This window comes from Bombus flavifrons, chromosome 10 (assembly GCF_040668555.2).
Source record: "Bombus flavifrons isolate JBK064 chromosome 10, iyBomFlav1_principal, whole genome shotgun sequence".
Lineage (NCBI taxonomy): Eukaryota > Metazoa > Arthropoda > Insecta > Hymenoptera > Apidae > Bombus > Bombus flavifrons.
In genome coordinates, this window is record NC_138451.1 from 13795716 (window position 1) to 13809169 (window position 13454).

General features: G+C 29.8%; 3 protein-coding genes across 4 annotated transcripts; 2 read left to right on the forward strand and 1 right to left on the reverse strand.

Moving 5' to 3' along the window:
- Positions 1–1327: 1327 nt before the first annotated feature.
- Positions 1328–3821, reverse strand: LOC138184595 (facilitated trehalose transporter Tret1). The gene is made up of 3 exons (XM_069122720.1): positions 3679–3821; positions 3355–3430; positions 1328–2819 (listed from the first exon to the last, which is right to left on the reverse strand). Exons 2-3 carry the CDS (start codon positions 3404–3406, stop codon positions 1441–1443), a joined length of 1431 nt encoding a protein of 476 aa, XP_068978821.1. The 5' UTR covers positions 3407–3430; positions 3679–3821; the 3' UTR covers positions 1328–1440.
- Positions 3822–5806: 1985 nt separating this feature from the next.
- Tsp97E (Tetraspanin 97E) lies at positions 5807–8198 on the forward strand. 2 transcript variants are annotated; one of them, XR_011174357.1, is made up of 8 exons: positions 5867–6187; positions 6278–6403; positions 6841–7008; positions 7138–7236; positions 7305–7427; positions 7498–7626; positions 7791–7918; positions 8110–8198. XR_011174357.1 is itself a non-coding variant. In XM_069122721.1 (7 exons), the coding sequence occupies exons 2-7, from the start codon at positions 6344–6346 to the stop codon at positions 8179–8181; spliced, it is 651 nt and encodes a 216-aa protein (XP_068978822.1). In that variant the 5' UTR covers positions 5807–6187; positions 6278–6343; the 3' UTR covers positions 8182–8198. The 2 variants fall into 2 exon arrangements, 1 of the variants encoding a protein (XP_068978822.1); XM_069122721.1 differs by lacking the exon at positions 7791–7918 and having other exon boundaries at positions 5807–6187.
- Positions 8199–10618: 2420 nt separating this feature from the next.
- On the forward strand, positions 10619–13304 carry LOC138184325 (cyclin-dependent kinase 2). Its single transcript, XM_069122189.1, has 5 exons — positions 10619–10957; positions 12139–12334; positions 12408–12680; positions 12808–13011; positions 13090–13304. Exons 1-5 carry the CDS (start codon positions 10842–10844, stop codon positions 13198–13200), a joined length of 900 nt encoding a protein of 299 aa, XP_068978290.1. The 5' UTR covers positions 10619–10841; the 3' UTR covers positions 13201–13304.
- Positions 13305–13454: the final 150 nt, after the last annotated feature.

Genomic DNA, 13454 nt, shown 5'->3' on the forward strand with positions numbered 1-13454 from the left:
CGTATTATTATTCTTGCACCCTGCCTGAAAGGGATAAAAGATGGTTCTAATCACCAAACTAATCACAAGGAACATTTCAGAATCTTTGTATTTAATCCGTGAACTACTCTGGCACTTAAAAAGAATCGCTTCTCGTATAGATAAAAATCGATTAAATTAAAGTCATATTTTTATTAAAATTGCGTTATAGTCGTATCGATTAAACTAATAGTTCGACTAAAAACAAGCTACTTCACATTACGCTTCTATATATTTTGATAATCCACGGATCGAATAATTTCATAAGAATTTGATAATTTCGTTATTTCTAAATCTGTCATCGTAATAAATCAGTTCAGTATTTTAGCATAATGTGACGTCGTTTGGCGATAAATAAATATGCGCTTCACGATTAATTAAAATCTATCAGTCTCAACGTTTAACCCTGCCTAAAAGGGAAAGAAGATGGTCATGCGAGTGTGCTCTTTTCACAATTGGGGCCCTAAGTAACGCGCACTCATAATACAACATGATTTCTGGAAATTTTTACCAACAAATTTCCAGAAACGATGCGTAACAAATATTCGCATTTGTTCTCCGTTAAAATTGCTTCGGTTATTATTAGTACTGATTAAGAATTCATCGTACGTTTCTCGCGAATAATCTAAATAATCGATCAATATTCACATAAGTGGATAAGTAACTATAATAAACGGTCGACAAATATTCGCATAAGCCTGGTTTAAATCACGCTATCTCTTTTTCATTACTTATTTTCGGGATAACGTACGACTTCTGTGTAAATGTTTGACTAACAATAAAAGATATATGTAGTACCTATGTTTGTTTCTACTAGCGTAGATGATTTTTTAAATGAATTCACCAAGAACGTGCACTGTCTTCGCTGATCAACGATGAAATCTTAATCGAAAACCTTTTTAACGATCTTGTTGTTTTGACCGAAGCAAAAAGTTCCTTCATGTGGAATATAAGGGCCCTCGCTTAAAAAGATAAAATCTTACACCCTACATTATTGTTTAAAAAAATACAAAGAATATGTCGTTTTTCGGAATATTTCACTTCTTGGTATTAGAGACAATAAGTTAAATTACCTCTTGGATTGAAATTTGACGAACGGCCTCGACATTTCTCGAGCTTAAAAAGAAATTAATTTCAGTCTAACACCAAATATACTTAATACATGTATGTGTCATATAGATTTCAGAAAATACGAGGAAGACGTACGTTAAAAAAAAGCTGTTCAGAGATTTTCAATATTTTCACTGAAACGATGGTTCTTTGTTCGTTCCGAATATTTTTCCATACGTTTTTAAAGGACTTAAACTTTTGAAGGATTATATTACGACAAATCGAGTGCCAGTTGATCCTATTAATCATGTAAAATTTACCTGGTTAACTTGTCAATACGAATGGAAACCATCGTTTCGTCATTCACCTAATTTAAGCTAGTGTATTAACGTGGATCTTTCGATTATTTTTTCCGTACTTCTGTTGCTTTTTCTTTTTACAATTTAATTCCTCCTGTATCTCTAACAACGATTTTCCTTTAGTTTCTGGAACCATAAACAATATAAAAACAATACCTAGGAAACAGCTGACCGCGAACCAACCGAAAGAGGTGTAAACACCGCAAGAATCGGAAATGACTTGGTACATTTTTGAAACAAAGAACGCCAATAAAGATGCCCACATATTTGCTATAGACACGGCAGCTCCCTTTACGTTAGTTGGAAAAAGTTCTCCGAGCATCATGTAGGACAATGGATTCAAACCTAACGCGATAATGAGTTCGTAAAATATAACAGAGGCATGAAGAACCCAACCAAAACCGGTCATATTCGTCAACATGTAGTGTTTTAGCAGATAAAACGTTCCGGTGACTGTTAAAGACAATCCACCGAGTAAAGTAGTGACAAGAAGCAGTGGCCTCCTACCTAATCTGTCTACTAAAGCTGCCGCACCGATACCGGCTATCAACTGAAGAACGCTTAGAACGATCACCGCTATCCCAGCGGATAAATCTGTATCAGCCTCCTCGAGAATTTCTTGAGTATACGATTCTATAGCGGCTAGACCACTGAATTGCAGAACTAGCTGGAGGCCGAAACTGATTACAACAGCTCTTCTATTACCTGGGGTGTTGAACAGATCCCAAATGTTTCCTTTATCGCTGAGGTCTCGCAATACGGTCTTTTGCATTTGTTCTATATCTTCTTCTAACTGATCTTCCGACGCGTATCTCTTAAGACACTTCAAATTATTCGTCGCTTTATCTTCGCGATTTCTCATCAACAAATAATAAGGAGATTCTGGCATCCAACTAAATGTCAGGAAAAAGATTATGGGGATTACAGCGCAGCTGTAAGCTAGACACTCGTACGACACGAATGGGCCGATCGCGTGAGCGTATAATTCACCAAAAGTTACCATTAACTTTATCAAAGACCCCAGGGACCCTCTGATCTCCTTATCAGCGATTTCACCGATGTACATAGGACAAACGACGTAAGCCACGCCAAGCCCTATGCCGCCGATGAATCTTGAAATGTAGAGGACGTAAGGGCACCAGGCTACGATGATTAAAATCCAACTAATAGTCAGTGGTATTCCTGCAAGCAGGAGGCACATTTTACGACCCAGTCGATCAACGATGAAAGCTGCGATAATATTGCCAGGTATCGAGCCGAGAAGAACGAACGAAGCGATCCACGAGGCATCGTCCGACGTTATTGGCATATAGGACTCTGAAGACTTTAATTTTGGTAGAATCGGTGATGTCCAGCCTATATGGGAACCGGAAGTTGCCATAGATAAGGTGGCTGTACCAGGGAAAAAATGAAAATAGAATAAGGTAAATAATCATGGCGGTTAATAGCTTAATCGATTAATAAATGAAAATAGAGATATATTTAACTATGGAATCTATATTCTGATCTTGTTCTGTATTCTGTACCTATATTTTTGAGCCGAAAATAGTTCTGGAATTTATGTATGCATTTGAGAAATGTTATCTTGTAATTAATCTTTCGTCGGTTGAAAAAAACCACGAGCAAATATTACAATATATTATCTTTTGTTTACCAACTTTGTAATTAACGACGTTTGTCGTATCTCTTAAAATTAATGTTTATTAAAATTAAAAATTTAATTTATTAAATTGCATAAAATGATACGTTTACATATGCCAGCACTTCATTAATTACACTTAATGATCAACGTAATGTCACCGGTATAACATTAATATTAAAACCTTGTTGGTTAGTGTAGTCATTATAACAGCAATACATGATTATTATTAAATAAATGTTAAAATGAAAAACTTAATTTCTTCTTTTGCTAACGGTTTGTAATTACCTGTAATCGCTGCTAAATATTGCGGCCACCACTTAATGCGCGATTTGTTCATCTTTCTTATTTCTTCTTTTACGGACTGTAATATTTCACGAAGTTAGTACATATAGTTGAATTAAATATTATAAATTATAGAATTTAAAACAAAAAAAAAAAAAAAAAGAAAATACGGTCATTCCCATTTCATCCGATAAAATAACTTTTCATCTAATGGAAATATTTTCCTAAATTATCGATAAGAAATGTCAGACAAATTAGATTATAGGGAACGGAAAATATTCATTAAATTCTGATGAACGATTAATAGGTATTTATTGCGATATTTACAGAGATAACGATGAAACACGACGATGCCACCAGGAAGAACGACGGTTTCTTGTTCTTCGTACCTCTTTCTAAGACATTGTGGACAGAATGGGAGTTTAATCACGATGTACTACACTTTATATGTCGGTTTATCAGTTTCCCTGTTATCACAATCGAATCTTATGCAGACCCCTCCTTGCGACTAGTGAAACCTATTGATATTTTCGAGACACGGAAATTAAAAAGGAAGAAAGCTTTAGAAGAGGAAAGGAGAGAATTTGAGGAGGTATAAGCTCGAAGTATTTATAGCTTCAGTATTTATTTCTTCGCTTATTTACTTTTTTAAATCGAACGGCCTATTAGAGGTTTGCTTGACTATTTATCGAAAGTTATTAGCAAAGATTTTACAAAATTTATCGAAAGACTTAAATATTAAATATGTAAAGAATTATTTGAAAAAATCGCCTTATACTCGCGAATACGTTAATTTTTATACAAGCGTATCGATCAATGTGACTGCTGAATATATGTATACCTCTCCTTCTTCAAAACGCAAATGAAATATCAGTATATTTTTCTCAACAGTGCTAAAATACAGGCACCGTTGAAAAGTACTAGAGTGAAATGAAATGTTAAAATACACAGTGTTCTACTTTAAGCATCGACCGTCCTAACGTTCCGCTGACTTTCATTGCATTGATGAAACTACACCATCGTATACACGGCACTTTCAGAGTATGAAATTTTAATAATACCATTTCTGTGAGAAGTAGCTGTCCATTTATAGACACAAATAGTCCATTTATAGATTATAAACTTATTATGCTTACTAAATTGTGTAATTGAGAACACGATATAATGTTATACTATTAGCAATATTAGAGAAAGAAGAAACAAAGATATTAGAGAATACAGAAATCCAGAAATTACAATGTAAACTGTACTTACTGTCGAATACAAGCATCAAGATTGCAAATATAAAGATTAAACAAGACTGATAACGAATCTAGTAATTATGAAACATTCATAGTTTACATGTTCAATGTATTAAAAATAGCCGAGGCATAGCAGCTATCTGTTAGACAGGATTACGTACTATCAGGGTACTTCATTTGCAAAATATTTGTCGAAAAGATGGGAACAATATGAAATATACACAAGTGAAAGGTTATAGTAACGAAATAGAATAAGCAAATTATATAGTTTCTTAGAATATCTAAATTCGTATTTCATTATAGTATCTCTTATTGGAGGAGGCTTAAAAAGCAGAGAAATGCCATTAAAAATTAAATTCGCACGAGTTATTCGAAGAAGCTGAGTCATTGTAAAAAAACGAAGGTTGCTGTGCAAAAAATAAGAACAGAATCCAAGTATTTCCTCTTTAAAACTCGCAAAGATGATTTCTAACTGTTTTGACAGACATCGTCCAAATCTTGTCGAACAGCTTTACGAGAGTACGATTTTCATGATGAAATTCTTCATAAGATACCATATATCAGCAAAAGTAAAATACACAAAGTAAATTTTACACGATTGAAACGATCTATACGTTACTCAAGGTAATATGAATCGAAACAAACTAATATTTTATAACGAATACAAATTAAGTACTTAAAAGAAATAAGTCATTTTTCGTTGTCGGTTAATACACTCTTAAAATTATTGTTACAATTTTTTATTAGTTCATTATATTATACACATAATTTATTACATTGTGTATTGACAATATAATTGTTTTTTAAATAGTTCCAATTATATCTTATAAATATGCGGGCTTTCCATTCTATTCATTTTGAAATTTGAAAGCACGACAAACAAACGACAAATGTATTTCATTGTGATGTTTAAAATTTATGATACTGAACGTTCGAGCGGTAATAACTCAAATATCTTGCAAATATTTTATAAAAGTCTTATGTATAACGAGCAAATAAACATACATATATATGTTATCTCTGACGTTTAATTTGAATTCCGTGTGAAGAATATTTAATCTTTGCGCATGATATCTTGATACATTTATGATGGCTATATTTTTGTGTCGTGGAAACGAACTACTCTTTAGAAACATAAAGAACATTCTACGTCGAATTTCAACTTACCTTAGCAACTACAAAACGTAGTTATTCGATAAGGACAAACACATTCATATAAATTATTAAACATTCTAATTTAAAGCCTATCGAAGCTTTATCAATTTATATTTATTAAAAAAAGTTACTTTCATTTTTTCAATATACATTTTAGAATTACATATCACTCGAGCCTTAAAATTATGAAAACGTAATTCGTTCTATCGTATTCTGTACCTTTTTATTTTGTATAAATATACTAATACAGATTAACACATATTATTGTGTATTTATAAAGAAATATGTGTGATGAATGTGTTTATCAGGCGCGAAGAATCTGTTTCTGAAATTTCGCGCCCGACGCTGCGACGTCGAGAGATCGAACTCGTTCCAATGTATTCGAGCCGTTGCAGTGCTAGCAGTCGTAAATTGTCTGTCTTCAGCGGAAGGGTAGTGAGGTATTTCTTCATTGTACCAGTTAACTCACATGCGATTTTCTTATTAATCCATGGTATTAACAATAAAGTATTCAAATTCTTCAAATACAGTGATTCAACGACTCAACGAATCCTCACGGGTGACTACACCAAAGGGAACAAAGGCCGTATACGAAGATGTGCGGTGGTTTTACGTGCTCTAAAAATGCTTTGACGGCTTTAAACATCCTTTATATCGTAAGCAGAATTTCCGGAAACAAGTTTACGTACACCACCGAACTTTTGAACAAATACATTTTGTTTCAATCGTATTTTACTTTCAGCCACGAATATTTTATCAAATTCTATAATATGCGCGCTATGAAATAATATTTTAATTGCTATCATTATGAAAAAATTGCCATGTATTGCTGATTAAACAAATGTAGTAAAATTTTATAGAGAGCACTTCTATATGGAAAATTAGATATTTTAATATCATTATATGCACATAGCAACACCCAATTATTTTAATAATTAATATAACTGCAAAAAATGTGATAATAATCATAATAAATGCTTACACAGAATGTTAAAAATTATGAATTTACATGATATTAAATTCTGGCATTTAAATGTTTTCCAACACATTTTTTAATTTTACGAATTCTGAAAATTATATCTTAATATTTTAGGTTGTTGCATTTATTTTAATTGGTGTAGCTGTTTATGGAAGAGCTTCCGCATTAGTCACAAACCTTCCTATAATTGGAGGTATTTTAGCATGTGGTGTTATTTTGATTCTAATTTCTATACTTGGACTGATTGGTGCTGTTAAACATCATCAAGTTCTATTATTCTTTGTATCCTTTTATAGATTTACAATATGTAAATAAGATCGTACTTGTTGGTATCATCATATATATTTATGTATGTAAAAAAACATTTTGTACATAATATTCTTATTATAATCCTTAATAACATCCTTATAGTACATGCTTATTTTATTTCTACTGTTCTTAATCCAATTCAGTATCGCGTGTGCTTGCCTTGCTGTTAATACCAAACAACAAGAACAATTAGCAGAACAGGTAATATTAATATCTTATATACATCGTTATTCTTGATAGTAGGAAAATATTTAGTTTATTAATTTTAGGGTTGGAAGCATGCAAATGAATTAATAGATAAGGTTCAAGAAACTTTCAAATGCTGTGGTTTCAATGGCACTGAAATCACATATATGAATAATTCAGATCCATTTATTGAATCTTGCAAAATTGTAAGTATAATTTAACACACAACAAATAAATTTAATTTTAATAACATATAATAATGTTTTAATCTTTTAGAAATATTGTTGCCAATATCCTACAAATACTGATTGTGAATGTCCATCTTGTATGCAAAAATTACAATCTACGATTGATTATGCCTTTAAATTATGTGGCAGCATAGGATTGTTCTTCAGTTTTACAGAGGTAAGAATTTATGAATTATTTTATATACCATATGTATTTGATATGTGTTCACTTAAAAAATGCAATGTTAAATGCTTAAAAGCATTACATTTGTTCAATTGTTTCACTCTGTTAAAGATAACAGTGATTTACTTAGTAAGCGTTAACCTGTGAACCCATTGCAGTTTGTTGGTGTTTGGTTGACCGTGCGATACAGGAATCAGAAAGATCCACGAGCTAATCCTAGCGCTTTTCTCTAGTCTAACACCATCGCCATGTCCTCTGTCACCTCATATGATCCTCCTAATAGATGGTGGGTGGTTTCATGTTGTGATTTTCTATTTTATATATCAATTTTTAAGAGAATATTTTTTATCAGCCACATTTTATGTATAACGTACCATCATGTCGCATTTATGTAATTCAATATATGTACTAGTCTTACTAAATTTAAAAATTAATTTAATTGGTTTGTGGTGTAAACCATGTACATTTAATTTCCAGGTGATTGCAGCTTTCTTGGCAAAACGTTACAGAAATCAACTATATCAACATTCAAAAGCTGTTTTTCCTTAATATACTTTTTTTTTCAACATACTTTATATCATTTAAATATAAATATTTTTCCAAATTAAAACTAGATTCTAATAAGTAATAGGTGAATGAGTTGTAATCAAAGTTTTGATCGCTTTGATTTGCATTTGGAAATATTAGGTTATTTAATAGCCAAGATATAATTCTTATTTCATAGTACAAATACCATCTTGCATATAATACTTGCATATAATTCTTGAGAAACTGTTGGTATTTCACTGCAGTTTATAACGCTCAACAGGGAAAAAACGAAACAGCACAAATGAAATAGTTATAGATTTTTAGAACGGATAGATAACTAATAATAGTTAAAATGTGTGCTCTAGTCATCCATTTAGAACAATCATACTAAGCCTCAATGCGCCTTGTAGTTTAATATTTAGATACGTTTGTGCAAGCTTGTTTCTATAAAACTTTGTTTATTTATGCAGCTTAATTTATAATATGATTCACTAATTCTCATCATCAAATTTTTGTTTTCTGTCAACAAAACTTTTAAAAGAAATGATTTCAGGTATGTTCTAGAAAACGTATATCCTCTTATGTTATATCTATATAATATTTATATATCTACATAAATTCTTCTAATTTAGTAGAAACTTTTTCTATTTTGATTTCCAATATCTTTATAATATCCATAAATATTTTTCAAAATTATATTTTTGCATTCGCAATGCAATATACATTCGCAAATTATTTAATTTGTGAAGTTTTCAAAATAAATATTTCTTTCTTAAACTAATCAGACAAATTTAGATCAAATTATTTTTTATCAAAATATGATGAAAGAATACATTCATTGTGTATTATGAAGTATTAATAGTTAATATTTCGCTAATGAATCAAACATTAATCCTACAATAAAGTATAACGTGATAATTAATAGAATTAATAGAATTCTTTTAATCTTGAGATATTATCATAATACTGCCGTATGTATAATAATGGTTTCAAAATCACTTTATTACCATTTTTTTAATTTATAATCTGCTTCCTCTAATTTTTATACTTACTTCTTTCATTATAAAGATGTATTAAACTGTATTCTTAAATTTTATGTATAATGTGTTTAAAAAATATTGCAATTAAAGCTTTTGAATTATTCTACCTAAAGATAAAGTATCATTATTTCAACAAATTATGCTTAGAAGCTTAAAATGTTCAATGCTTACGTGAATGTATTTAATTTTATAATTAATTCAAATTTTAAATAAAAACTCAATCATAATTATCTATTATACTTGGAATGTTAATTATACATTACATTATACAATAAATATCTTATTAAAATAAATGCTTAGATTGTGCATATTCACATTTGATTTGTTTTGTGCAAATGAACATTTTTTTAATTTATATAGGAAATAACATGATAACAATGCATGAATTTTTTTAAGTAGTAAATTGAATTATTTAAAAAATTGAGGAACAATTTAGTGAAAAGAATTATGCAGTGAAGATTTAATAAAAACATCATCCTAACATTCCAATTATTATATTCTTTTATTTTTATATAAATTAATAATTGTAATTATGAATTAATTATAATGTATACTTAACATTCGTCATAATTTTTCTATGTGTAGAATATCATATTACAGAGTATAAATAAACATATATATCTCAAAATAAATAATATATGCAATGATATAATTCATATATGTAATTATTTCGAGAGCGAAAACGCAATTCACATGATATGTTTTCAAATTTCGTTAGAAATCCCAAGATAATTTATAGCAAAAGCACAGATTGATAAGAGCATGAATTAAAGATATAGACACATACATATTTTACTATCTTAAGTTTTTCTATATATTAATTATGGTTATTTATAGTTATTTATTATATTAATTATGTTTAAAACTACAAAAACATTAATTAAATACATTGCTTTCGAAGAAAGGTATATTTACGTTAGTATTAATATGAATATGATATAAAAATAAAATAAACGATGGCGGATATTAAGATATGTACCGGAAGAACATTAATTTAACACTAATTTAACATTACTTTTAAATGTTTCGTTCGATTTAAATATTTTTTAATCTAGGTAGGAATATTTACAAACATAAAAAATTATATGCTGCGATTAATTTCGACGAGTTTTAATTAACATATTTTTGGTACTGATTAGTTATTGTTATTATTCCATCTTGTAATGTTCTTTCTTTAAATAAATATATATAAAACTTGCAAATAAAATTGTCTACGGTCAATGATTATTTTAGTTACATTTTATTGAAATGTTTAGTAAATATATTTAATCATAATTATGTTCTATATAATTAAGCAATTAAATGAATTAAACTGAACTAAATTGTTACATTATTACGTTCGTTTACCTGTTACATTAGTGATTATTTAATAAAGCGATCAATCGTGCAATTCTATCGATTCCTCGAATCGATTGTTCTCAATTTTAATAAAAATGGCTACTTTGAAGCACGCATGTCAAGTGGGTTATTGGTGTTGATAAACAAAGAATTTTAATAAAACGGCTACTAAAAAGTTTCGTTGTTGTCTGTCGACTTTTATCGATATAAAATTTCGAAAAATATCGGAACGGTGCTAAAAAATCGGCAATTACGGCGGAGTGTCAAAACAGTAGTGACAACGTCGAACGTGACGTTGAGGTTATGGACAACTTCGTCAAGATTGAAAAAATAGGGGAAGGGACCTATGGGGTGGTTTATAAAGCCAAAGATAAGTTAACTGGAAAGCTGGTGGCACTTAAAAAAATTCGTCTTGAGACGTACGTCGATTGTAATATTTATATATAAAAATCTGGAATCCTTAATTTAATGTATACCTTTGCCGGGTGTTGTATTGTTAGCATACTACATTAACCGCAAAATGGACATATAATACTTTTAATAACAATTTAAGTTACTAGAATCTGCACGATATATATTTCGAAATCTATTAAACTATTTATAGAGTCTATGTTTTTAATCTAGGTGGTTACCCACTGGTATTATTTTTTCTTTGTCAGTATAGAATAACTAGTATATAAATAATAAATATTCCTAATTTTCATACTTGTAGCAAAATAATTTTTCAATCAATTTTTTGATTGAATAGTCAATGTATATATTACTTGTATATATGTTGAATAAATATACATCTAATTTTTATAAAAGAAAACAATTATTTTAACTACTAATATTATACGAATTGTTTGTCTTGTATTAAGGAAATAGTACTGTTTTGCTTTTTCAGTGTTCTGGATATTATATACTTTAAATATATATTCGAATGATCTGGTACCTTAGGTAATAGATTATACTATATAACCCAAAAGTTATTATTGAATTGAAATCATATGTTTCTTCAGAATGAAGATATATTTTTGTAGAATTAATAGTTTGTTTATCCTGCACACATTTAAGTAATATGCACGTATCTATGGTTACAGAATTATTGTTATGCAATTATTCTTATTTAACTATATAAATAACTTCTGGAGATAGTGAAATAAAATACCATATTGGTTAAGCTTTTGCTTATATGCATTGCTAACACATCTGCTAACTTACACATTGGGGTCAGCTGAATCTGCAGGGGCCACGTTACACTAAATTTTCGTAGCACCACATTATTCAGCTTGTCCCATTGTGTCATGCTCAGCTGGTTTTTAATTTTAGACCTTTTAATTTGTTTACCATATACTTAAATGGGATTTTCTTCTGTGTATTTGTTTTCCAATGATACCTATTTTTATACAAATTTATAATTTTATACTAATTACACAATTTACATACTGCACTTATTATTTAGATTTATTGAAACTCACTTACACATCTTTATTAATTGCTTTACGTGTAAATAAATGTATTTATTATAATTTTTTGAAGGAAAAGGATAATTCAATATTATAATCTATCATTGATGATCGATATATGTAACTAATAATGTAATGTTAATTTACATCAGGGAAAGCGAGGGTGTCCCATCCACTGCTATTCGGGAAATATCATTATTAAGAGAACTTACACATCCAAATATTGTTCAATTATTTGATGTGGTAGATGGTGACAATCATCTTTATCTTGTTTTTGAATTTTTACAACAAGATTTAAAAAAGTTATTAGATTCTGTGAAAGGAGGATTAGATCAAGCTCTCGTCAAGGTATTGCGCAAAAAAAATTACAGTTGAAAATAAATGCATGCATTGTTCAAAGACAGGTCTCTTATGTTTACAGAGTTATTTGTATCAATTATTGAAAGCAATTTCCTTCTGCCATCTTCATTGCATTTTACATAGAGATCTAAAACCACAGAATCTGTTGATAGATCGGGAAGGCCACATAAAATTAGCAGATTTTGGATTAGCCAGAACATTTGGTGTTCCAGTTCGAACATATACTCATGAAATAGTAACCCTTTGGTATCGAGCACCAGAAATACTTTTAGGAACTAAATTGTATTCCAATGCAGTAGATGTTTGGAGTCTAGGTTGTATATTTGCAGAAATGGTAATGATAGTTCTAATAATATAATAATTCTGTATAAAAGAGAAGTGTCATTTATTTAACCGTTCCGACCGAATATCGGCACGCCGCGCGAGTTTACTTTTTCAAAACAGTTGCATTATTCTTGCAGGCAACTAGAAGAGCTTTATTCCCAGGCGATTCAGAAATAGATCAACTTTTCAGGATATTCCGTACACTAGGTACACCTGATGAGAATATTTGGCCAGGAGTATCACAGTTACGTGATTATACATCAATGTTTCCAAGGTGGGAACCTCGACCTCTAGACGAAGTTGTACCTTCCTTTGATTCTGATGCCAAAGATTTACTTTTGGTAAGACTCGCTTTGATAAGAACTAAAAATAAATATTGAATCTTCTTATGTTAGTTTTAATATTACATATTTTAACAGAAACTTTTGACTTATGACCCTAATCAGAGGATAACAGCAAAAAAAGGATTGAGCCATCCTTATTTTACTGGAGTTACATTAGTTCCACCACCACTGCCAAAGAAAACTTGATCTAGATATATTATTTCCTAAGTTACTATGTGTTTTGTAATTCTTCATACAATGTAAAACTGCCAATAATATAATTGTTAAAATCATATATTTTTGGAATCTTATATTAAGCTGTATTCTTAATTCCGATATACTGAACGCGTTTTTTTTTTTAACAAAGATATATATTTTGATATGTACATTAAAAATCACTTATACATACTTTATGTCTACGTTACTTTAAAAATTGTTATACCTTTAATTATTATTATTCT

Excerpts from the sequence above, each read along its gene's own strand:
- LOC138184325 (XM_069122189.1), top strand. The coding sequence starts at position 10,842 with ATGGACAACTTCGTCAAGATTGAAAAAATAGGGGAAGGGACCTATGGG. Across the intron at positions 12,335-12,407 it reads TAGATCAAGCTCTCGTCAAG|AGTTATTTGTATCAATTATT; the intron begins GTATTGCGCAAA and ends TTATGTTTACAG. Across the intron at positions 13,012-13,089 it reads ATGCCAAAGATTTACTTTTG|AAACTTTTGACTTATGACCC; the intron begins GTAAGACTCGCT and ends ATATTTTAACAG.
- Tsp97E (XM_069122721.1), top strand. The coding sequence starts at position 6,344 with ATGTGCGGTGGTTTTACGTGCTCTAAAAATGCTTTGACGGCTTTAAAC. Across the intron at positions 6,404-6,840 it reads CTTTAAACATCCTTTATATC|GTTGTTGCATTTATTTTAAT; the intron begins GTAAGCAGAATT and ends TTAATATTTTAG. Across the intron at positions 7,627-8,109 it reads TGTTCTTCAGTTTTACAGAG|GTGATTGCAGCTTTCTTGGC; the intron begins GTAAGAATTTAT and ends TTTAATTTCCAG.
- LOC138184595 (XM_069122720.1), bottom strand. The coding sequence starts at position 3,406 with ATGAACAAATCGCGCATTAAGTGGTGGCCGCAATATTTAGCAGCGATT. Across the intron at positions 2,820-3,354 it reads ATATTTAGCAGCGATTACAG|CCACCTTATCTATGGCAACT; the intron begins GTAATTACAAAC and ends TCCCTGGTACAG.